This window comes from Bidens hawaiensis, unplaced genomic scaffold (assembly GCF_021521415.1).
Source record: "Bidens hawaiensis isolate Kalapana, Puna unplaced genomic scaffold, B.hawaiensis_p1.1 tig00010732_1, whole genome shotgun sequence".
Taxonomy (NCBI): domain Eukaryota; kingdom Viridiplantae; phylum Streptophyta; class Magnoliopsida; order Asterales; family Asteraceae; genus Bidens; species Bidens hawaiensis.
The window spans coordinates 137,695-163,430 of NW_027491822.1; the positions used below are offsets into that span (position 1 = coordinate 137,695).

Below are 25,736 nucleotides of genomic sequence, written 5' to 3' on the forward strand. Positions count from 1 at the left end.
GTAAAATAAAGAGATAAAAAAATATACATAAACTCCCCGGGTCCTCTTGTTCACAAGAGAACACACCAACCTGCTGCTCTAGATGTCTATTTAGTTTACCAAATGTGAAAAGTTGGATTTATATAGAAAATTAAGTTCATCTCTTTCAATTCTAAACCCTAGATTCCTAACTCACTGATTGGTTCCATGGGTGATCAAATTAAGTTAGGGCTTTTGTCATACCTGTAGAAACGAGTATAAAACCTAAATTAATTACTTGGAAGCGATAGGTTTTGACGAAGAACAGGGGCTCGGTCGGAATCTCTTTTGATGATGAAATTATAATACCCAGAGTGTGTTTCAGTATAAATGGACGTTGTGAGCAGGTTTAGACAAGATTAGAGGGTCTATTTATAGCCTTAATCGAGCCGTCTGGATGATTAATACCCGTTATTGTATGTTATAAATTTTTCGGCCGTTGGGGGTTTAAATTTGCTATATAGTTAATACTCGTTAATTATGAACGATTAATGTTTTACTTTGACGGAGAAAGCTTTAATAATCATTTATTTGTTGTTATTTGGCATTTTGGGATTGAATTAGGGTCGTCGGAGTTTGGGATGCGTCGCCGGAAGTCGGTCGCCGGGAAACCGAGGAAGAGGGGAAGGGGAAAGGGGAAGGGGAAGGGGAAGGGGAAGGGGCTGGGTAGGTATTATTATTATGGATTGGGTTATAATAGGAAGTATAGTTTTTGTATGAATGATAAGAAGTAATGCGTGATTTGGTAATACGCCAATTTGTCCACTATTAGTAGATAAAATGATTTCTTTCACCTCTGAATCCCAAACAATTCGATTAGGGGTCAGTACACAAAGATTTAAGGTATCTAATAAGTTCTACCTACTATTGGATTTGAACCAATGACTCCCGCCGTATGAAAGCAATACTCTAACCGCTGAGTTAGGTAGGTCATCTCTTACAAAAAACAAGTCATTTATGGATATTATTAGGGGAGCCCTGGAGAGCTAGTCTAGGCCCCTGTTCGATCCACAAGGATCAAGATCAAATGAATGCTTATTTTCTTTCTGTTAAGCGAAGATACAAGAGTTCTTATGTGTTTCCACGCTCCTTTGAGACCCCGAAAAATGGACAAATTTGGCCATTGATTTTGAACATGGAGGGTTGAGATTAGTTTAGGGGGAAATCAAGTGTGAACATAAGGGGAAGGGTATAAAAGGAATAACACATTTGTTGACTTTCTCTCTCCACATGCAAGGCACATGCCAAATTCTCCCATCATTTTAAAACGTCCATAACTTTTTATTAATACGTTTTTATTGAAAAAAAATTCACCATAATAACGAGTGTCTTTTTTATCGTTAATACGAGTACCATATTGTAATATAAAAATTAAAAAAAATTAGTGAGATTTTTACAAATTGTGTTTTACAAAATTGTGTTATACAATAGTATTTTTCATTGTGTTTTTTCCGTTATGTTTTTTACATTGTGTCATACAATTGCGTTTTTATCATTGTGTTTTTTTTTTTGTAGTGTTTTTTTCCATTGTGTTTTTTACATTGTGTTTTTCATAGTGTTTTCCATTGTGTTTTTTCGAACTTTTCCGGCGAGGTGGTGGCGGTGGGTGACGGGTGTGGTGGCAGTGGGCGGTGAAGTGGTGGTGGATGTAGGAGATGAGCGAAGATGTGAGTGGGTTTTATGTAAGTGGGTTTTGATATAAAAGTGTTAAAACAAAAATACCCTCCTTCCTAGTCTTCTTAAAAAAATTAAACTTCTTATTTGAACCTAACCCTATTAGAAAGAGAAATACACTTCATGAATGGGTGATTGTGAATTCGTGTGTTAGGCTTCATTGTATTGTGATAGAAATCATAGAACACATGTAGACAATTTACTCAATTCGATTGAAGTTAAAGGTGTTAGAATTTTGTTTTCATATTATAAATTTAAAGTGTTAGCGACGTATAAAGATTTTCAAAATTGTTTGTATATATCTTAAATATGATTGGCTATCGTTAGTAGTAAGTTTGTGTCACTTGTATTCGTTCATGAGACCAAATTGGTCTCGAGTATTGTAGCAAGCTAGCCAAAATCTCACTTAATCATGGACATAGGAAATTTTGTGTTTATAAGGGATACCTAACTCAAATATCACCAACATATTTTTGACATAATTATTGTAAATAAAAGAAGAATTTCACGATACAAATGTGTTTAAATGGGAGTTTACTTGAAATAAATTCCAATGACTTCCTCGATTGAAGGTGAGTTTTTTTTCGTTGATTAGATTACTTTTTTTTAATTAATTTGCTTATACATAAGTACATAACAAGAAGAATACAATATCTTTCTCATTTGTTTATTAAAAATGTTACATAATATTGTTGTTTTAGTGTATTGTTATATGATATTTAACTACGAAATTTTGTTATTCTGGTGTTGATAGCCAAGTGACAGAGACAGTGTATTTTAAACACTCAAAAATTCTTACTTTAGGTCAGAAAGGTATATTTTATAAAATTTATTTAACATGATTAAAGAATTTCAATGTCAACGACCGTTAATGCCTCGAAGTTCTTGCCAATATATTATCTTTGTCGTTATATTTTGAATTTTAAAAGTTCACATTTGCAGACTAATTAATTCAAATGATGTTTTCTTAATACCTTTTTCTCTTGTTTTAAATGTTATTTTCTCTCTCGTTAGTAACTATATTTGAGTGACGCCGTTGTTTTCTTTACCCACCACTTATTTTTATTATTTCGTCCTTGACCGCTCGTTCTAGCATCTAAACTTCACACTTTGGTTAAATAGAAGTTACTTTTCTATAAACGGAAGACGACTAACATGTGTAACATTCGTTACTTTTTAAACCCGAAAACCCGACCCATTTCGAATTTTCAGTATATATATATTTTCAAGTGTTGTTTGGCATTAGTTAATTTTTATGGAATTCGTTAAACCAACCCAATTTGTTATTTCAATGTATATTTGTTTGTCTTCCACCATTGAAAATTCATTCTCGATGATTCAAATATATTATTTGTTCATTCTCTGTCATTTTCAAGCTATTGACGAGACTCCTAAAATTCATGTAAGTGGGTGACGATTGTGGTGGCGGTAGGCGGTGGTGGTTGTAAGAGATGAGTGAAGATGTAATTGGGTTTTATGTAAGTGGGTTTTTGAAATTAATTTAAGTGGGTTTTGAAATTAAAGTAAGAGAATTTTGATATTAAAGTATTAAGACTAAAATACCCTTCTTCATAGCCTTTTTAGAAAAAATCAAACTTTTTATCTGAACCTAACCCATTTCTTTTATACCCTTTCCCTTATTGATTTCTCCCTAAACTAATCAACCCTCCATGTCCAAATCAATAGACAAACTTCCTACAAAAACTATACTTCCTGTTATAACTTAACCCGTGAATTTATTTGTTGATCGCCTTTGTACAACACTTACATCTTTCTTTCTTTCTTTCTTGCTTGCAGGTAACTTCTGATGCTGTTTATTATTATTATTATTATTTGCTTTGCTTTGCTTTGCTTACTACACATACAGTCAGACAGTCGGTCAATTTCCCATTTCATCTCTCATGATTTTATTAGTTGCTCATCATGTACCTGCCTGCTGCTTCTTATTATTCACTCCCAATTTCCCCTAATTTCTTCACCACCATCTCAGCAGCAGCAGTCCACCACATGTTTCTTCAGGTAAATGCTCAATCACATTCTACTGCCCAGATTAGCCTTCTATTTCGATGTAACAAAATGTTTATGGGTTTAAGGTTTTCAAGTTGAAGATGACAATTTAAAAAATAATAATTACTAGTATACATACATTTTGTTTTTATGCAAACCACAAGTAGGTAGCTGCTTTATTTGATACTGGACATTTGCTACCACTGGAACAGATTTTGCCCTAGATACAAACAAGATATTCACTTCTTCTATGCCGACCCACACAGGCAATACTTTATTTCAACAGCCTTCCAGTTTCGTCTGATTTTTTACATCTCTTCATTCAAAGGTTTAGGTGTTGATTCTTTGGATTATGGCTCCTTCATTCACAAGTTTGGATGTTGATTGAGATGCCAGAAAGTTATTTTTTTGTGACTTGCAGGAGGCTGTAAGTACAGGATATTCTAAAGTTAAGTATTGGTTAAATGTCAAAGCATTCTTTCTTTGACACATCAGAGAATACGGCTTCTGGAAATAGGTTAGTGCTAAATGCACTTTGATCCGCAATTGTCTGTTGAATGCTGATATATGGTTTCATTACAGGACCAAAATGGACGTTGCTGAAGAAACAATGTCAACAGTTGCTCATTTTCTTGAGCAGCTTCATGGGCACGTGTCTTCACCACAAGAAAAAGAACTTATTACTGCACGCTTACTTGATATTGCTAAAGCACAAAACGAAGCACATTCTATTATAGGCTCACATTCTCAGGCAATGCCATTATTCATATCTATTCTTAGACATGGTACCCCCTTGGCCAAAGTTAATGTTGCTGCAACATTGACTGCTTTGTGTAAACATGAAGACTTGAGGTTGAAGGTTCTTTTAGGTGGATGCATCCCACCATTACTGTCACTTTTGAAATCAGAGTCAGTTGAGGCCAAAAAGGCTGCAGCTGAAGCTATTTATGAAGTTTCTTCAGGTGGGCTTTCTGATGATCACGTGGGTATGAAGATATTTGTTACAGAAGGTGTAGTTCCATCTTTATGGGAACAGCTTAATTCCAAGAAAAGTCAGGACAAAGTGGTTGTAGGGTTTGTCACTAGGGCGTTAAGAAATCTTTGTGGTGATAAAGATGGATACTGGAGAGTTACTCTTGAGGCTGGTGGAGTGGATATTATTGTTGGGTTACTTTCTTCTGATAATGCTGCTGTTCAGTCGAATGCTGCTTCTCTTTTGGCCCGTTTAATGCTGGCTTTTAATAACAGCATGCAAAAGATTTTGGATTCTGGAGCAATTGAGGCTTTACTTGGACTCTTAAGCGGAAAAAATGATATTCCTGTGAGATGCAGTGCTGCTGATGCTCTTGAAGCTGTTTCTTCAAGGTCATCCAATGCAAAAGAAGCCATTGTTGATGCAAATGGTGTTTCAATTCTCATTGGTGCTGTGGTTGCACCTTCAAAGGAGTCAATGCAGGGAGAAGGTGGTCAGATTCTTCAGGGACATGCCACACGTGCATTGGCAAACATATGGGGTGGAATGTCTGCTCTTATTCTACATCTAGGAGAGCTTGCCAAGTCACCACAATCATCTGCTGCTCCTGTTGATGATGTAATCGGTGCACTTGCGTACACACTCATGATTTTTGAACATAATTCAAATCTTGAAGATGAGCAATTCGATGCAACAAAAATAGAGAACATTTTAGTAGCACTTTTGAAATCTCGAGAGAATAATTTGGTTCAGGAACGTATTCTTGAAGCAATGGCTAGTCTGTATGGCAATGATTGGTTATCAAGACATCTTAACCAATCAGAAGCCAAGAAGGTGCTGACCGGTCTTATAACTATGGCATCATCAAATGTGCAAGAAGAACTGATATTTTCTCTGATAAGCTTATGTTGTGATGGAGTTGACTTATGGGAAGCCATTAAAAAGAGAGAAGGAATCCAATTGCTTATCTCTTTTCTAGGTCTATCCAGTGAAGAACATCAGGAGTATGCTGTTTGGTTGCTTGCACTCTTGACTGACCAAATAGATGACAGCAAGTGGGCAATCACCGCGGCTGGCGGCATTCCACCACTTGTTCAGCTGTTAGAAATGGGCTCTGATAAAGCGCGTGGGGATGCAGCTTATGTTCTGTGGAACTTATGCTGTCATAGTGAAGATATTTGTGCATGCGTTGAAAGTGCAGAAGCTATTCCTGCTTTCTTGTGGTTTCTAAGGAATGGTGGATCAAAGGGACAAGAAGCTTCTTCTAATGCCCTAAAGAAGCTACTCCATAAAGCTGATGGTGCTATTATTAATCAACTACTAGCTTTACTTTGGGGAGACTCTCCAAAGTCAAAGGCCCACACGATTGAAGTATTGGGTCATGTGCTTACAATGGCGTCCCATAGTGATCTTGTGACAAAAGGATCAGATGCTTATACAGGGCTGAGATCGCTTGTTCAGGTTCTTAATTCTTCAAATGAAGAAACACAGGAACATGCAGCTTCTGTTCTTGCTGATTTATTCAGCAATCGTCAAGATATATGTGAAAGCCTTGCAACAGATGAAGTTGTGCATCCCTGTATGAAGCTTTTGACAAGCAACACACAAATCATTGCTACACAGTCAGCACGGGCCTTGGGTGCTTTATCTCGCTCAACTAACACTAATTTTAAAAACAAAGTGCCTTATATTACTGAAGGGGATGTAAAGCCTTTAATCAAGTTGGCTAAAACATCTTCCATTGATGCTGCAGAGACTGCTTTGTCTGCTTTAGCCAACCTCTTGTCCGATTCACATATTGCTGCAGAGGCATTAGCAGAAGATATTGTATCTGCTTTGACACGCGTGTTGGGAGAAGGTAGCTTGAAAGGAAAGAAAGGGGCATCCCATGCACTTTTTCAGTTACTTCAACATTTTCCACTAAGCGATGTTCTCAGTAGCAATGGCCAGTTTCAATTTGCTGTTCTTGCCATTGTTGATTCTTTAAATGGACTTGATGTAAATGGGAAGGATGCATATGAAGCTTTAGAAGTAATTTCTTTGTTGGCTAAAATGAAACAAAATTTGAACTCAACTTACTCCCCATGGTCTGCTCTTGCTGAACTTATCTCAAACTTTGAGTCACTTGTGCGTTTTTTAGCTGACGGATCTCAATCAGTGCAAGATAAGGTAATTGAAATTCTTTCTGGGCTTTGTGGAGACCAACCCGTTTTGTTAGGTGACTTGTTGGCTGCAAATTCAAGAGCGATTAGTGCATTGGGTAACAGGATACTGGAAGCCACAAGTCTAGAAGTGAGAATTGGTGCAATTTCATTGCTCATTTGTGCTTCAAAGGAGCACAGAAAGCAAACTGTTGATTCACTTGATGAGTCAGGGTACTTAAAACCTGTTATATATGCACTTGTAGATATTGTAAAACAAAATTCTGGTTGTTCTACTTTTGAAGCTAATGCAAGAAGTTATGCCAACAGAACAGTTTTTCATGATGGATGTGAGTTTGATGTACCCGATCCAGGTTATCTATTGGGAGGTACAGCTGGCATGTGGTTCTTATCTCTTCTTTCTTCGTTCAGTGAGAAGAATAAGCATTTTGTAGTGGAAGCTGGAGGGCTTGAGGTTCTCTCAGTCAAGCTTGCTAACTATACTTCAAATTCACAGGTCGGTCCCACAATTTTGTTATAATATTTTTTAAAAAACTTTGTCTGAATATTTATATGCTCTTGTTTAACAGGCAGAGCTTGAGGATACTGAAGGGATATGGATAACTGCTTTACTATTGGCCATCCTGTTTCAGGATGCAAATGTGGTTTCTTCAACATTAACCATGCAAATCATTCCAGTTTTAGCAAGTCTGCTGAAATCTGATGAAATTGTTGACAAGTTTTTCACTGCTCAGGCTATGGCTAGTCTTGTATGTAATGGAAATAATGAATTAAGTCTTGCAGTTGCTAATTCTGGTGCGGTTGCTGGTTTAACAACCTTGATTGGTTATGCAGAAGAGGATATGCGGGACCTTATTGCTATTTCTGATGAATTCTCATTGGTGTGTAATCCAGATCAAGTTGTTTTAGAGCATCTTTTTGCAATTGAAGAAGTTAGAAATGGATTAACAGCTTGCAAAACTATTCCCTTGTTGGTAGATCTTTTGAGACCAATGGCAGATAGACCAGGTGCTCCACCTTTTGCTGTTAGCCTTTTGACTTCAATTGCAGACGGAAATGATGCAAACAAACTTCTTATGGCTGAATCTGGAGCACTTGATGCTTTAACAAAGTATTTATCTTTGGGCCCACAAGACCTTACCGAAGTCACTATTTGTGAACTGATGAGAATGATATACACCAACCCTGATCTTTTGAGATACAAATCAGCAGTTAGTTCATTAAATCAACTTATAGCAGTTCTTCGTTTGGGGTCAAGAATTTCTAGGTTAAGTGCTGCTAGAGCTCTTCATCAGTTGTTTTCCGGCGAGGATATAAGAGAATCTGAATCTGCTTTGCATGCATTTCAACCGTTGATTGATATGCTAAATGCAGCATCTGAAAGTGAACAAGAAGCTGCTCTTCTCACCTTGATTAAACTAATTTCAACCGACACTGGAAGAGCAGCTATGGTTCTTGATGTGAAAGGAAATCCTCTTGAAAGTTTATATAAAATATTATCTTCCAGTTCTTCTATAGGATTAAAAAGTCACGTGGCGAAGTTATGCTCTGTTCTTTTTGGAAATTCAAAAATCCGTGCAATGCCGATTGCTTCTAGATGCATCGACCCTCTTGTGGTTTTGATGCAATCTGATGACCATTCAGCAGTGGAGTTTGGTGTTTTAGCTTTTGAAAAACTGTTGGATGATGAACAAGCAGCAAGTGTTGCAGCAGATTATGATGTTATTAATCCTCTTGTTGGTTTAATATCCGGATCAAATTATGTGCTTATTGAAGCCAGCATTTCTGCACTTATTAAGCTTGGAAAAGACCGAACTCCCTGCAAGTTGGATATTGTTAATGCTGGTGTCATTGATAGCTGTCTTGTATTACTCCCAGCTGCCCCCAGTGCTTTATGCTCCACAATTTGTGAACTGTTTAGAATCTTAACAAACAGTAGTGCAATTTCTAAAAGCCCGCCTGCTGCCAAGATTGTACAGCCACTTTTTGATGTTTTGCTTCGGTCTGATTTTTGTCTGTGGGGACAACACAATGCCCTGCAGGCACTTGTTAATATATTGGAGAAACCACAAAGTCTCGAAACTCAAAAACTTACTCCGAGTCAAGTAATCGAGCCGTTAATATCATTCTTACAATCACCATCTCAAGCTATCCAACAACTTGGTACTGAGTTGCTGACTCATTTGCTTGCTCAGGAGCACTTTCAGCAAGATATAACAACACAAAATGCAGTTATTCCTCTTGTGCAGCTTGCCGGGATTGGAATATTGAATTTACAACAAACTGCAATTAAGGTGTTAGAATGCATCTCGCTTAGCTGGCCAAGTGCAGTTGCTGATGCTGGTGGGATATTTGAGCTGGCAAAAGTTATCATTCAAGATGACCCACAGCCGTCTCATGCATTGTGGGAATCAGCTGCATTGGTTCTCTCAAATGTGTTACGGTTTGATGTTGACTACTTTTTCAGAGTGCCAATTGTTGTTCTTGTGAAGATGTTGAACTCAGACGTGGAGCCCACCATTCTTGTAGCTCTTGATGCACTAATCGTTCAAGAGAAATCTGATTTATCATGTGCAAAACAGATGGCTGAAGCTGGTGTTATAGATGCTTTGCTTGACCTACTAAGATCTCATCAATGTGAGGAACCTTCTGGAAGACTTCTAGAAGCTTTGTTTAACAATGTACGCGTACGAGAGATGAAGTATTGTAAATATGCAATAGCACCTTTAGCACAGTACCTTCTAGATCCACAGACTAGATCTACGCCAGCTAAGCTTTTTGTTGCTCTTGCACTTGGTGACCTGTCACAAAATGAAGGATTAGCTAGAGCTAAAGATTCTGTTACCGCATGTCGTGCGTTAGTAAGCTTGCTTGAAGATCAATCCACTGATGAAATGAAGATGGTGACAATATGTGCATTACAGAACTTTGTTATGCATAGCAGAACAAATAGACAAGCTGTTGCAGAAGCTGGTGGCATTTTAGTAATTCAAGAGTTATTGCTGTCTCCTAATTCAGAGGTTGCAGGGCAAGCATCACTTTTGATTAAACTTCTATTCTCAAACCACACTCTTCAAGAATATGTATCAAATGAGCTTATCCGATCCTTAACAGGTAATAAGAGATTAAAATTCGTTTTTGTTAGTAATCGTTTTACAATATATTCATGCTGTTATTGTTATTGTGTTGCAGCGGCTTTAGAGAGAGAATTATGGGCAACATCAACTATTAATGAGGAGGTTTTGAAAACGATACACGTCATATTTTCCAACTTTCCAAAATTGCATGTTTCTGAAGCTGCTACACTCTGTATCCCTCATTTACTAACCGCTCTTAAATCTGGTAATGAGGCTGCTCAAGACACTGTTTTAAACACGTTATGTCTGTTGAAACGTTCATGGACAGTTATGCCAATAGATGTTTTGAAGTCCCAGTTGCTGATTGCATCAGAAGCTATCCCCATCCTCCAAATACTCATGAAAACTTGCCCTCCAAGCTTCCATGAAAGAGCAGACGGTTTCTTGCATTGCTTACCAGGTTGTCTGACGGTTACCATCAAACGTGCTAATAATTTAAAGCAGGTTATGGGAGGCACTAACGCTTTCTGTAAACTCAAAATAGGCCAGGGTCCTTCTCATCAAACCAAGGTAATGCAATGAAAGAATTTGCCATTTAAATATCTTAGTTTTTTTAATCTGGCATAACGTTATTGACTTATGTTGACCAAGGTTGTGAGCCGAAATACGTCTCCAGAATGGAAAGAAGGGTTTACATGGGCTTTTGATGTGCCTCCTAAGGGCCAGAAATTACATATTGAATGCAAAAGCAAAAATGCTTTTGGGAAGGTAAATTATTTACATTTTGCTTCTGAAACTGTTTCATGAACGATAACTAGACGGGCATTGTGTGTTTATTTAATTTTATATTTTCAGACGACACTTGGGGAAGTGATCATCCAGATTGATAAAGTTGTGAGTGAAGGAGTATGCAGTGGTGTATTTAGCCTTAGGAATGGGCAGGGAACGAAAAAGGAGGGGTCTTCTAGAACACTTGAAATAGAGATTACATGGTCCAACAAGACATTGGATGAGAACACGACTGACCGGTTATCGAGTATGATGCATGATGTCGGCGTTTGATCTGTCCAGTATTGGTAACCTGGTAAGGTTAATGTTATGTTGGCTTCTGATGTACAGCGTATATGCAAAATAGCTTTGTATAAATCAGTCATACTGGCTTCAGTTATGTACAAATGATTCAAATTTTGGCAAGAAAGTTCCTATCCAAGTTTTGTGTATTAAATAGTTTTTTCTTATGCCTTTATCATGAGAATTTCAGATATTTGACTTATAATCAGTTTATTTTTAAAGTTATGCCTCAAACCATATATAAATAGTAAGATTTGTACATACTTGCATAGCCATAGAAAATGCGAAACCAAAGTACAAAACATGTATAACAAATGTAAAATGCCACTACTAAAAGTTACAACCTGTTACTAACAACTGAACAGATGGATTTACTAAAAATATACAATAACTGTTTATTGCCTTAATTTTCAATATCTAAGTCTGGAAGCACTTTATTTATCAACCTTTTCTCAAGTTACTAAGCAGCACAATAGGCTTGTAAAATGTCAATGTTGGAACCATAGGGCTTGCAAAGCCCTCCATGATCTGGATCTTCATTTATGCTGTTAACAACCAAGAAAAAATTCTTGTTGTAACATAAGTCTTTACATATAATATATATACACACACACAAACACATATATATTTTCAAAAATTAAGGAGTTAGAAGAGAGAGAGAGATTCAGGACTTTGGGAGTTTCTTGCAGTTTGCAGGAGCCCAACCGATCTGCTGCTTCTCATTGTCATAGATTATGATTTTGTCATGGAATGATATGTCTGCAAGTAAAAAAGCAGCTTTATAACGCATACTATTTACTTGAATTGATGATTTGACTAAATTTGTGTCTTAAGCTTCTTACCTCCAACTAGATTAATGTTTTCCAGACCGACTTCTGATCCATTCAAGATCCCAAGGCAGGCATTTCCACGTTCCTGCGCCAACAAACGCAAATGTGAACCAACATTGTGAAAAGAATAACCTTTTTTTTAAGTTGACTTCCTACACTGATGATGAGATATGCTTCAGGGTCCATCTGAAACCGAGCATACTTTGATTTTGCAAAGCTCAACATTATCGGCTTAAACAAGTTTTTGACATCTTGGATGGACTTGAAAGGTTTTGATCCTATCCAACATAGCGGGAGACTTTTATCATCGTTTGCAGTGTAGATCTTCTTTCCTTTAATGTCATTCATAAGCTGCAAACATAGGTTTGCACAATGCAGTTATAAGAAAATAAAAGTGACAGATACGATTACCAGAAAAGTCAACAACTCTTTGACTAACCATGGATACAAGAGCTTTATAAGCTTCTGCACTAAAGTATGTATATGTACTTCCACTATCAAACACGATAGGAAGACCCTTTATTCCACTTGTTTTTCCGCCAACATATAATTCAGCAGTTCCCAAAGAGTAATGTTTTCTGAAAAAGTTCATGATAAGTAGTGGAAGTATATAATTTACAGGAAAAAATGAATGATAACTAAAAAAACTCACTCGATTTCGGTTGTTGACATGGGTGTCCAAATGACCCCTGAAGAAGGAACAAGTTCATTTCCAAAAAACAGAAATCCGTCTCCTTGTGCACCAAGACAATGGCCCACCACATTTCTTGTTAAACCGAGTTCATTTAACTGGTTTAAAATACTTGTTTTGCCTAACCCTAGACCGAGAATTCCGTCAGTGTACGGTGGGTCCATTGAGGAATGAACTTCTTGATTGTAACCACATCTAAAAATTCATGAAACTAAGATTATGGAGCGTGCATTACAAGAAATCACAAAAAGAAGAAATAAAAAAGAGGCTGACCCGAATGCAAGACGAGGCTTGGCTACACTTCCATTGATGTACTGTAAAGGAAACCAGTCTTTCACTAACAAACCAAGAGATGACCCGTGATCAGCATACTGAACTTCATAGTCACATTGATCCTTCGGAGACTTGCAGTCAAGTGAGTCTGGCCAGTGAACCGATGCACACAACGGGTCGTTACACGTCACAAGGTCTTTGCTAGGCTTATAGGGCTTGTGAGGCGCCTACAACATGAACAAAAATGTTTAATTGCCGTTTTCAAAACACACTAAACACATCATCTAAATATTTTGAATAAGAATATTACGGGGAGGCAGTTGACACAGGGCACATCACACTGAAGCCAAGTGAGATCACTACCAGTATCGATGTCCAGCCAATAAGGTCTGGGTGGATTCCCTATGTTAACTGTCACATGATAGTACCTACAAACAGCAGTAAAATTCATCATCCCTTTAATTAACACAAATAAAAAAACTACAACTTTCTTCTGTACCAACAATGTAAACATTCCAAACACCTAGTTGTACCAAAAACCATTGTTCCAAATGGCATTTCAATAAAGCGAAAATCTTTACAAAATAATACTTAATAACAAGTAAGTAATATAGGTATCCACATATAATCCATTTGTGTTTAAAAAATGGAATCCCCACACTCAAATTGGATCACAGACATATATACATACATACATACATACATACTATAAAAGCCTAATAATAACACTACATACACACAACTAGTAAAGTCAAAAAGGCAAGGGCAAAAAGGTCCAAAAGTAAAATTAATATACAGATAGATACCCTCTAGGATAAACATTTCCGGTGACTTGAAAGACGACAGAGCCGGAAGTTGATTGCTTGGCGGCGGAGTGAGAAGATCCATGGATTAATAATGCGGCTAACAAGTAGACGACGAGATTGATTCTGGAATGCATCTTCATTAACTACTCAAACCTCCCAAAGCCCAAAGTTTGATGATTGTTGACCAACACCGCTGACTGACGTGGCGACACTGTCTTGACTTTCACGCGGTATTCTGTTTTGTACCTAAAATTAATTGTGAGAACTTGGTCGTGTTGGTTTGGTTTGTTAGAATATCTGTTTTGTGTTAGTGTTAAAAGTTTATGGGGTTGTTTGTGTAATTTAATAGAACGTGAAGGTTAATGAGGATTCTCAAACCATCTTTCATCTCCATATCAATGATTACATTAAAAAAAATATTTTATTTCTTACTTCATTTCAATTAAATAATATTTTTATATACATTTATCATTGAACTTTCTATCTCTTATACTCATAACAAATATTAAGAAAAATAAATGAGGCAAACAAGTTTTTTTTCCCAAATTTTATAAAAAATCACTAGCTTTTATCTCTAATTCACTCACACCACAACCTTATCTTATAGCTTACAAAACCTAATGCTCTAACAACATGAAAGCTGCGGAAAATCATATGTAAATGTGAGGTTTATTGTGCAATTAATAAAACTTGAGGGTATAATATAAAACATTTGTGTGTGTAAACAAATTAAATTTTGAAGGGTGCAATATGCAAACAGAGAAATGTAAATAGGTATGCATAGATTTCAAAACTGTAGTTTGTTTAATAATCAACGAACAATAAATAATGATATTTGTTATTCTTATGACTATTATTACTTTGACTTAATATTATATAATTAAAATAAATTATATGTATTCAATATAAAGATAAAAACTTTATGCCGGTAAACTGTCTATTGCTAATTCACCAATAAAAAAGTAAATACATGGATGAAGCTATAAACTTTGTCGGTGATCCGTCGCTAATTAGCCCGTTAGTGATCATTCGGTAATCTTCGTTAGTAACCGGTAGCAAATTAGATTATTCACGGTCATATTTCCAATGCTCGTATCAAAGAGGCATGTCATCGGTGATACTCTTTGGTGCCAATATATAACACTTCAAAAGCATTGGACATGATTAAACTTAATATTCGGAACAAGCTATATATGTAATTTAAGTAATTAGTGAAATTAGTCGATTTTTTTACTTATGCTTTTCTTGAACATGGAGTTGGGGTTCTTTCTCGAAGTAGTCTATCTGTTCACATGAATAGAGGTAAGGTTTGATACATCTCGATCACATTCCTCAGACACTATCAATAGTTTTGCTATATGTGAAATTTAGCGGGTCCGTTGGTTTTGTAAACACCATTTAATTCAAAACTATGGTATTTGTTTGTCCTCGCTTTCCACAAAATTGTATTAAAGGCTACACTATGGATGAATTACTTACCTTTAAATCTTTGTACGTACATTAATCAGTTTATAGTTTGGTCCAAACTGTTATATAAGTACAACACTTTAGTATTTTACCGTGGCTCGACAAATATCAGTTTAACGAAGATTTTAACTTTATAACTTAAAGAAAATTTGCAATAATTAATGTGATGTATAAAACATCAAATCAAAGTTTGTATGTATAAAGCGTGTTATAAGTTATGCATTTAGTTAAACTATATTATTAATTCGTCTATTTTTGTAAGTGTAGATCATTTCATTGAGCAGCGGAAAATAAATATAGCAGGCGATCCGAGACACGACACAAATATGCTATATGTCTTGTGACTAACTGATCACTGTTAAGGAATTACATAGAGAGACTCATGATTTTTATTTTGAGATACTGTTGCAGTTTGCAGGAGCCCATCCTACCTGTTTCCTCACATTGTCATAGATGATGAGTTTGTCCTGGAATGATATGTCTGCAAATACCAAGTATTTATAAAAGATATGATCGATAATATTGCATGTCGGACTAATTATAATTTATTTCTTTAGCCTTTTACCTCCAATCACATTAACACCATTCAGGCCGACTTCTGTACCATCCAAGATCCCTAGACAAACATTTCCTTTTTCCTGAGACAAGATTTTAGATTGAAATTTATGTGTGTGTTTTTTTCTCTGCGACTTCGGGGTTAGATATACACACACCGTTAGGACACTAAATCACTAGCTAATATGTATTACTTACAGTAATGATGAGATATCCTTCAGGATCCATTGGAAAACGAACATTCTTCGAGTTTTCAAAGCTCAACACTATTGGTTCAAATAAGTTTCTAACATCTTGAACAGAACTGAAAGGTTCTGAACCTTTCCAACATATTGGCAGGGTGTTATCATCATCTGCTTTGTTTAGTAGCCTTCCTTTTATGCTGTTCATAAGCTGCAAACATACGTTAGGACTTAGGATATTAGTTATCTCGATTAGCATGACGAAATCATATAAATGAGCTAAACATGTAAAAAAAAATCCTCACCATGGAAGCTATAACTCTATAAGCGATTCCAGAAAAATAAGCGTAGGTACTTCTGCTATCAAACACTACAGGGAGACCTTTTATTCCACTTGTTAGATCACCAACAAAGACCTCAACAGTATCCAAAGAGTAGTGTTCACTGTAAAGTATTAATGACAATTTTTTTTTTGTAAACATCATCAATCAAACGACCGTCCACAAAACACTTGCTAAAAAGTCAAACTTTGAAAATCGTTGGCCAGAACAATATCTGGATGGCTATTCAGACCATAAATGAGTCCTTTGAAAATATTTGGTCAGACAGTCGTTTTAAAACTAAAATTATGTTGGATTAGATGTCAGATGGGGAATGTGTCCCTTGTAATCATTAGTTGAGAAACATTAAGTCATTAATTAATTAGTTAATAATAATATTCTCACTTGATGCCATTGTGAATGTAGGGTATCCAGGTGGCCAGGACAAGTTGATCTCCAAAAAACATATAACCGTCTCCTTTTGAACTAAAACAGTGAGCCACTATGTTTTTTGTCACACCAAGTTCTTGAAGTTGGTTCAAGATGCCTACTTTCCCAAATCCAAGACCAAGAACTCCATCAAGATAAGGTGGATCAGTCTCACCAGTAGCTTTTTGATCGTAACCGCATCTGAATATTATTGTACCAAATCACTTATTTGTAAGTTGAAAATGTTGTTGCAGTTAATTTACCAGAAAACTAATTAAAAATATAAAAAGAAAAGGAGGCTAGCTACGTACCCGAATGCAAGACGAGGCGCGGTTACAGTTCCGTTAGAGTAACTCAAAGGAAACCAGTCTTTAAGCAACACACCAGTAGTTTGTCCATTATCGGCATACGTGATATCGTAGTCACACTGATCATCTGGAGACGCACAATCGGGTGTGATGGGCGAGTGAAAAGCTACCATAGTGGATCGTCGCATTTCACTAGGTCTTTGCTAGGCTTATAAGGCAGGTGAGGAGCCTACATATATAGTGCATACATCATCAAATTAAATTGTTGGTTTTTTTAGAACGTAAGACAACATCATAAGACCAAAATTCAAAACAAATTAACCCATGAAAAACCATATATAAAAAAATAAAACCACAGCAAAAAACTATAATTAGACGGGACGAAAAAGAAAACCGATAGGAAAGTCTAGGTGCAGGATTTAGTTGTTATAAGTTAAGTTACGTACGGGGAGGCAATTGACGCATGGTGCATCACATTGAACCCAAGTGAGATCGCTGCCGGTGTCAATGTCGAGGAAGTAAGAATTTGGTGGATTTCCTATTGTCATGTTCGCATAGTAGTGACTGATAATGTACAAATGATCATAGATGGATTAATTAGAACTTAGTTTTTATCATATATATATATATGTGTGTGTGTGCGTGTGTGGATCGTGTGTTATTTATATACATGCATGCATACCCATCAGGGTAAACATTTCCAATGACTTGAAAAAAGACAGTGGCCGAGGATGCAGCGGATGCCCCAAAAGGTGATAACATGGCGTCTGAAGCACATCCTAGGAACTGAAATGCGGCGTAAAGAACAAACAAGTGTAAGATATTAATGTTGATTCTCGGATGCATGATGAATGTGATGAAATTATATATGGAAATTAATGTTTTTGTGTTGAGGCTAGAGAGGTGACTGCTACTCCAATTTCTCATCTTCAATTCCTCTCTATTTATAAACCAGAAATCGTTACATGCGTGCATGTGCACATCTATACGTGCATACACACGCACAAGCATGCATGCATTCGTATGTACGTATGTACATACATACAGCTTTGGGGACAACAAATGTGTTTCAAAATCTCAATAATTTTAAGATGCTAGGGAAAGTACTATCTAATAACGGGATATTAATCATTCCAAAGAAATATATTGTCCAAAACTTAAAATAAGATAGAGTAACATTGGCCCCAACTTGTGACATACGAAACAGAAAAAAACGACATATATATATATATATATATACACATACACATACACATAGTCAAAGCTCAAAATTAATTCATAATCTTTGTTCAAATTAACAATTAATTTTGTTTTGATCCATTATTATTACAATGACAATTAGGTTATGAGACGTTAAAATGAAATTACAATATTAGTGGTCATTTTTTCGATAATGGACTAGGAAATTAAGCAAATTAATGACTTATACGTCAGGTAAAACTTAATATAGAAGTTATTATGTGTAAAATCGTTCCTAATTCGGGTTACTTAATAAATATATTATTTAATAGGAGTCATTAAACATACAGGGTCGTTCCTAATTCGGGTAAGTTCCTCGGCAGAGCAAAATATTCATTTGAGCATACATCAAATTGATGGGACCAACTACCATTGGACATTAGGTACTCTCCAAAAGTTAACACATTAATTGTAAAAAATATTTTATAAAATAACATTAGTACATTACAAGTTAATCTTGCCTCTTCATCCAACAATATCATCACTTATAAAACTTTAATGTTAATTTACTAATATAATATATTTAAAATCTTAATTTTTGAAATCATTATTCAAAATCAACGTGAAAATATATTACTTATAAAAACCTAATATTAATAAATAATACAATATATTTATATAAAACAAAATAACATATTTATGTTGTATTGAATTTTTTTAATCAAGAAATAATTATTAAAAAGAGAAAACGAAAGATTAAAATAAAATACAAAATTATTAATAAGAAAGAGAAATGTATTTAATATGAAGGGAGGGGGGATAATTTTGTAAGAATCATCATGGTGATGATATGTTACACTTAAAGCTTTATTTATACAGCATAGATAGATTATTAAAAACCTTTTTATTTACTTTTTTCTTTTTTATTTTGTTATTGTGCTCAAGCAATTACATGTTTTCATAAATTATCAAACCCTTGGACGTCTTTAGGCTGATGTGGATGAGAAAGACATGTAATATCAACTAAAGAAATGTTGAGAATTTCGTCTCCATGGGTGAGGTGGGAATGTAAGATGAGAAGATAAAGAGCCAAATGCATGAGAATACCAGTGGTGAAGTCGGGCATGCTGACATGAAGGACAGATAGTGGTATGATGCGACTGGTATCTATCCTCTGTCCTCCTCATATTGGAGATGGTCTTAACGTGTTATTTAGGTAACTGACACAAGATTAATACTATTTACTTGAATATATTTTAGGAAAATAGGAATTTAATAATCTCAACTTTCTGTTGTTGGCTAATAATAATCCCAACTTTGTTTATTCCCATCAGTGGTCCCAAATTTAAAAAAGCTGGCTCTCAATGGTCCTCCGTTAAAAAAAACCTAACGGCGTTAAGTTTTTTCCGAATTTCAAACTGATTTATTAGAGATTTTGATAGAAAGGAGGATACAACTCGATTAGCATAAAACTTAGCTCGAAATGATGCTTCAAATGGTTTGATTAGTGCTTCAAATCGGGTAGTTGAATTTAAAATTAACAAAAATTAAGTTGTTTGGAGTATCGTTTCGAGCTAAGTTTTACATCAATCGACTCGTATCTTTCTTCCGATCAAAAGCCCTAAAAAATCAGTTTAAAATTCAAAAAAAACTTAACGCCGTGAGGTTTTTTTTAACGGGAGACCATTGAGAGCCAACTTTTTTAAATTTGAGACCACTGATGGGTATAAACAAAGTTGGGATTATTATCGACCAATAACAGAAAGTTGGGATTATTAAAATCTAAAGAACCATTTTAAAAAATCTATATAAATTACCTATCTTCTATTATAAAATAAGGAGATTTTATAGAGTATCCATATTAGAAGAACAACTTGCCACGTAGTATTGAACTAAGTTTATAAATGTATTATGAAAAACGTCTTATAAGTTATTTATAATCTTGTTTGATACGTTGTGTTTATTATAAAACATAAGTTTAAAAAATTCAATGATGGTTTGAGCTTATCTTTTTAACATGGAAAACTAAACACTTGATGGAAGGACACCATGTTCTAAGTTTAGAGCATTCACATCATGTCCCTATGCTCAACTACATTTTGAAATTTAAGTGAAAATGACTAAAAAAACATCTTTACATCTCATATGAAAAACAAACTAGTCACCCATATATCCGCGACAAGACTTGATCACCGGTGTGATGGCAGAAGTTCGAGGTTGGCCCATCGTAACCTAGTTACATAGAACGAGCGCATTGGCTTGTGTCTAGTTATTTTCGTATTTTTAATTTCTGTTAGGGACTTAGGGTTATTCCTAAAGGTTTGCTTGCGTCTAATTTCCTACTAGCATGCATGTGATATATTCAATGGTTGAATGATGCAAGAGCAACGAAAATGTCAACATATTTTAAGGTTTGAAAAAATTTCTTGTCACAAGTGCATCACGAGATATTTAAATTAGGGGTGGCAATCTTGATCTAAACCATTTCAAATGGGTCAATTTGGGTTGTTTTAAAAATCATATAGGTTGGTTTGGGTTATAAATTTTAATAAGATGGGTCAAAATGGGTCACTTGAAATTCCACCTTCTTATTTTTGGGTCAAAACGGGTCGACAAATTTAAAGAAATGGGTCAATGTGGGTTAGTGTCTTAAGGAAAAGTGGCAAGCTCGGGTGAAACGGGTTTTGGATTGGAACGAGTTCGGTTTAGGTTTCGAGCCGACACGAGTTTTCGCACTGGATGGGTTGGGTTTCGGTTTCCTTTGTTTCTTTTTGGTCGGTTTCGGAGCACTGGATGGGTTGGGTTTCGGTTTCCTTTGTTTCTTTTTGGTCGGTTTCGGAGCACTGGATGGGTTGGGTTTCGGTTTCTTTTGTTTGTTTTTGGTCAGTTTCAGATTCGTTTTCGGCCTTTTGTTTCGTTGTGGTCGGTTTTTTCAATTTCATTTCTGTTCGGGTTCAGTTTTTTAGTTTTGTTTTGATTGATGTTTTCGGTTTCGATCAATTCGGTTCAGTTTTGGTTTATGTTTCGTTTTCGTCGACTTTCGGTTTCAGTTCATTTCTCGGGGGTTTTTTTTTTTTTTTTTTTTTTTTTTGTAGAACGGGGGAAAAGGCGGAAACGTTTTAGTTTTTTTACACTTTTCGTTTTTTATTTATATTTTGAGTTATGATTTTTTAATTAATTTTTTGGAATTTTTGTTGGAGGGGTTTTAAAAACTAACTAGTATATCAGATAATATAAAGAGGAGAGATTGAGATGGTTTGAGCACGTGAAGAGGAGTCAGGTAACGACAACAGTTAGAGCAGTGGAAACACTTAATATAGAGGGGTGAAGTAGAGACAGACCCATATTGATTTTGGATGAGTGAAATAGGCATGGTTTGGTAAAGCTGCACTTGTCTGAGGTCATGAGAAGTTTGTAAAAACGTAACATCAAGGTTAAAGATTTTTAGGGGATTTTACGTTTGTTTCTTAGCTTTGTCTTGGGAGCTTAAGATTATCTTACATCTTAAGCGAACTTTGTATGTAACTGTCTTCACGTATGTATGCGTAATGTGTTCTATCATGCTATTTGTGTTTGTATTTTAACTAGTTATATAATCTGGTGTGTTGCGTCGAACAGGTCGGATAATGTATCAGGTAGGCCAAATATGTTTATGTCACGTTGCAGCCGTGCATTACTTGCATTACTGTGGGTCCGGTTGATTAACATATAAAGTATTAAAATATAAAAAATGACAGTTGTTCGATCGGTAAAACCCGAGCATTGTTGATATCGGGCGCTGCAACAAAGAGTCGTTAAAAACCTAATTGTTCCCGGGCATTGCGACGGTGAGTTGACGCAAATTCGGTAAGTTTCGGTTACGTTTGTTACGATAGCGAAAGTAAACAAAAAGGTCAAAAAAACCTGAACGTCAGTAAAAATCTCTAGTTGTCCATCGTAGGCGTTTCACAAAAAAAAAAAAAAAAAAAAAGGAAAAGAAAAAGTTTTGACAAACAACTATTTGGACAATCAATCTATCTAATTTATTTACCAACGAAATATTGTAACAAAAGAAAACATGGTTGCCTCTGTTTGTGACATTGAATACGAAGCTTACTTGGTTATCTATTCTATTGTATTGAGCCTGTCGTCGTCTTCACCGGCCCATCATCTCTCTCTCTGATATAATTCTAACGACCATCGGATCTATCCATCAACGAAACGAACAACAGGTGAGTCTCTGCTACTACCATTGCCCTATTAGTTTTTATTATTAATCATCATGCGCATATAGATTTCGTAATAACACCCAGATCCCTCAGGTATCTTGTAATTGGATCAATTGATCAGTGTTGATGATTGGATGCCTATTTATTAATCTATGCACACTTGTTGTATGTATTTTTATGTGTGTAGGTTTGTTAATTGAATATGGGAGTTGCTCAAAACAATAGTGGCAATGAGGAGGCCACACCACCACCTTCATTTTTCTATTTCTTAATATGTGCAAACCTAATCACAACATTTTCACGCAGAATATAGAACCGTCTCTGGAGTTGCTGGGCCGCTTGTTATTCTTGATAAAGTCAAGGTTGGTTTCTTTCTATGTAAGTTTCTTTTCTATACGACCCAAATGATGATGCGTTTCTGTTTTGATCTTGATAGGGACCCAAGTATCAAGAAATCGTCAACATACGTTTAGGAGATGGAAAAACTAGACGCGGTCAAGTCTTGGAAGTTGATGGGGAGAAAGCTGTTGTTCAGGTGATGATTGCCACCTCCCATTATATTCTTTGGTTTTCAATACGTTCGGTTTTTGGTCTTCGGCATTAACTTAATGGGAGAAAATTGACTGTTTTGTTCACTAGTCTTAATGCAGTTCGTTAGTTAAACAAGCTCTTAATTTCAGAAACAAAAGATTAAATATAAGCTGATTTGTTAGAATTTACATGCCCCTTAATGCAAATATCATTACCAGGTTTTCGAAGGAACATCAGGAATTGACAATAAGTTCACCACTGTTCAGTTCACAGGGGAGGTGTGCAACCTTTCTTTTATTTCCTTCATATTTTACTTCAAAGCACATTATATAGTTTGATAAGTGACAATTTCAGGTTTTAAAAACTCCCGTTTCTATGGATATGCTTGGACGCATATTTAATGGCTCCGGGAAGCCAATTGATAACGGTCCTCCTATTTTGCCAGAGGCTTACCTCGATATTTCTGGTAACTTTAAGAATACTTTAAAGTATGATATTTCTCCAACTAATGCATTATTGTTTCAGGAAGTTCTATTAACCCTAGTGAGAGAACATATCCAGAAGAGATGATTCAAACCGGCATCTCAACAATTGATGTCATGAATTCAATTGCTAGAGGCCAAAAGATTCCTCTGTTTTCTGCTGCTGGTCTTCCACACAATGAAATAGCTGCACAGATCTGTCGTCAAGCTGGTTTGGTTAAGCGGCTGGAGAAAACTGCGGATTTACTTGAGGTGGTTAAAGTTATATAATACTATCTATATTCATTTCTTTACACTCAAATGATTTTTAATTACAGGGTGGGGGAGAAGAGGACAATTTTGCCATTGTGTTTGCAGCAATGGGGGTAAACATGGAAACCGCTCAGTTTTTCAAACGTGATTTTGAGGAAAATGGATCCATGGAGAGAGTGACCCTTTTTCTGAATCTTGTAAGTTTATTGTATTTGTTTTCGTTTTGTTAATGGCTATTTTATCATTATTTGTTGGATCAGGTTTTAAATGGTTTTTACTACTTGTCTAATAGGCTAATGATCCTACGATTGAACGTATCATCACTCCTCGTATTGCTCTCACCACAGCAGAATATTTGGCATATGAATGCGGGAAACATGTTCTTGTGATCTTAACCGATATGAGTTCCTATGCTGATGCCCTTCGAGAGGTAAAACTTTTTGTTTGGCCCATTACTTGCATTTTGGCGCGTTACTGGACCGACCTGTACCCGTCTGTCGCAATTTCAGGTCTCGGCTGCTAGAGAGGAAGTGCCAGGTAGACGTGGATATCCCGGGTACATGTATACTGATCTGGCGACAATATACGAGCGGGCTGGAAGAATTGAAGGCCGAAAGGGCTCCATCACGCAAATCCCAATTCTGACTATGCCCAATGATGGTCTGCCTTTATTTTTTTATTTTCTTTTTTCAGCCTCTTTTTTCTTCTTGTTACTGCTATTAGTTTTTCTAAAACTTATACTTATCAGATATTACGCATCCCACTCCGCATCTCACGGGTTACATCACTGAGGGACAGATTTATATTGACAGGCAGCTTCATAACAGACAGGCGAGATTATCATAATCAAATGCTAACCATATATATTTTAAATTCAGAAAGTTTATGGTTGAAGTTGTAATGGTTCATATGATGGACATTTACAGATTTACCCGCCAATCAATGTGCTTCACTATCCCGATTGATGAAGGTATTATAGAATTATTTTTACAGTAATAAGTTGTTAATCATGAATGTATATTGTAATGACATTTGTATTCTTGTAGAGTGCTATTGGCGAGGGGATGACTCGCAGAGATCATTCTGATGTGTCCAACCAGGTAATAAAGATTTAAAAGTTTCTTTGTTAGTTAGTAGTTAGTTAAGATAAAATTACCAAATTGCCCCCACGTGTCAGCTATATGCAAATTATGCCATTGGAAAAGATGTCCAGGCCATGAAAGCCGTGGTTGGAGAAGAGGCTCTCTCTTCTGAGGATCTGGTCTCTTTCTCTCTCTCTCGTTAAATAATAAAAAGTATATATAGTTATAAATATTGTTATTGATACGATGATATTGGTTGAATATAATAATAGCTATATCTAGAGTTTCTGGACAAATTCGAGAGGAAATTTGTGGCACAAGGAGCATACGACACGCGAAACATCTTCCAGTCGCTTGATTTAGCATGGACACTTCTGCGCATCTTCCCACGCGAGCTTCTTCACCGTATACCAGCCAAAACTCATTGGTTAGCCTACCCTCTTGGTAGCTAGCCATGGCTTCCCCCAACGCACCATGAGGAGCAGCGTGGCGAGCCCAGTCCACGCACTCCACAGGGGTGCGAAGGGTTGTTCCTCGGCGTATGTTCCATCTTGGAACATACACTTCATTGGAATCCGACACTGCAAAAGAAACAAAGGCAGTTAGGAAAAGATGATAAAAATATATAAGGGAAAAAGAACCCTACGTACCTGTAGGGTCAATAACAGGCCGATAGCCGCCAAACCCATCACCTGAACCTAAAGGAAATCCATCCAACAGGTCAGGCAGACGGGAAGGTGGCGTAGATCGGCGGGAAGCCCGGCGCGTACCTGATGGTCCGGCCGTCGGTGCCGGTGGCGCAGGTATAGTGGCAGCCGCCGTGGTAGCCATTGTTGGCGCCGTCTCCTCAGCAACAGTAACCGCCGGCTCCGTGAAAGATGCTGTAAAAATTGCACTCACGGCCGGCGGAGACACCTTCTCAGCTGGAACAGCCTCAGGAAGGCTGGAACCAGCGGAAGCAGGCGTAGACGCCTGGGTCGACGCCTCGGGAAGGCTGACCGAGCCTACCGTCATTGGCGGGGGAATACTTGCTCCAACTCCACCCTGGAATGCGTCAACATCCACACCTGCACAAGCAAAAGTGTTAGAAAAATTTATTTGAAACAACAAATCTAGACAAGAATTATGGGGGTACTCACGGGGTTTCTTGAGCTTGAAC

General features: G+C 36.5%; 2 protein-coding genes and 2 pseudogenes across 3 annotated transcripts; 2 read left to right on the top strand and 2 right to left on the bottom strand.

Annotated features, from left to right (window-relative positions):
- Positions 1-4,163: 4,163 nt before the first annotated feature.
- LOC143536060 (protein CELLULOSE SYNTHASE INTERACTIVE 3-like) lies at positions 4,164-11,106 on the top strand. The gene is made up of 6 exons (XM_077030145.1): positions 4,164-4,216; positions 4,282-7,330; positions 7,404-9,948; positions 10,027-10,481; positions 10,563-10,679; positions 10,767-11,106. The coding sequence occupies exons 1-6, from the start codon at positions 4,164-4,166 to the stop codon at positions 10,971-10,973; spliced, it is 6,426 nt and encodes a 2,141-aa protein (XP_076886260.1). The 3' UTR covers positions 10,974-11,106.
- Positions 11,107-11,310: 204 nt separating this feature from the next.
- Positions 11,311-13,716, bottom strand: LOC143536083 (aspartic proteinase Asp1-like). Its single transcript, XM_077030161.1, has 9 exons — positions 13,583-13,716; positions 13,087-13,204; positions 12,777-13,003; positions 12,465-12,698; positions 12,252-12,390; positions 11,969-12,163; positions 11,825-11,897; positions 11,654-11,741; positions 11,311-11,527 (listed from the first exon to the last, which is right to left on the bottom strand). Exons 1-9 carry the CDS (start codon positions 13,714-13,716, stop codon positions 11,443-11,445), a joined length of 1,293 nt encoding a protein of 430 aa, XP_076886276.1. The 3' UTR covers positions 11,311-11,442.
- A 1,722-nt stretch (positions 13,717-15,438) lies between these two features.
- On the bottom strand, positions 15,439-17,605 carry LOC143536084 (aspartic proteinase Asp1-like; annotated as a pseudogene).
- A 5,094-nt stretch (positions 17,606-22,699) lies between these two features.
- Positions 22,700-25,029, top strand: LOC143536086 (V-type proton ATPase subunit B 2-like; annotated as a pseudogene). Its single transcript, XR_013135825.1, has 12 exons — positions 22,700-22,765; positions 22,980-23,039; positions 23,116-23,227; positions 23,287-23,495; positions 23,561-23,692; positions 23,788-23,925; positions 24,005-24,155; positions 24,244-24,326; positions 24,422-24,465; positions 24,542-24,595; positions 24,673-24,756; positions 24,850-25,029. The product of XR_013135825.1 is annotated as a V-type proton ATPase subunit B 2-like (transcript).
- Positions 25,030-25,736: the final 707 nt, after the last annotated feature.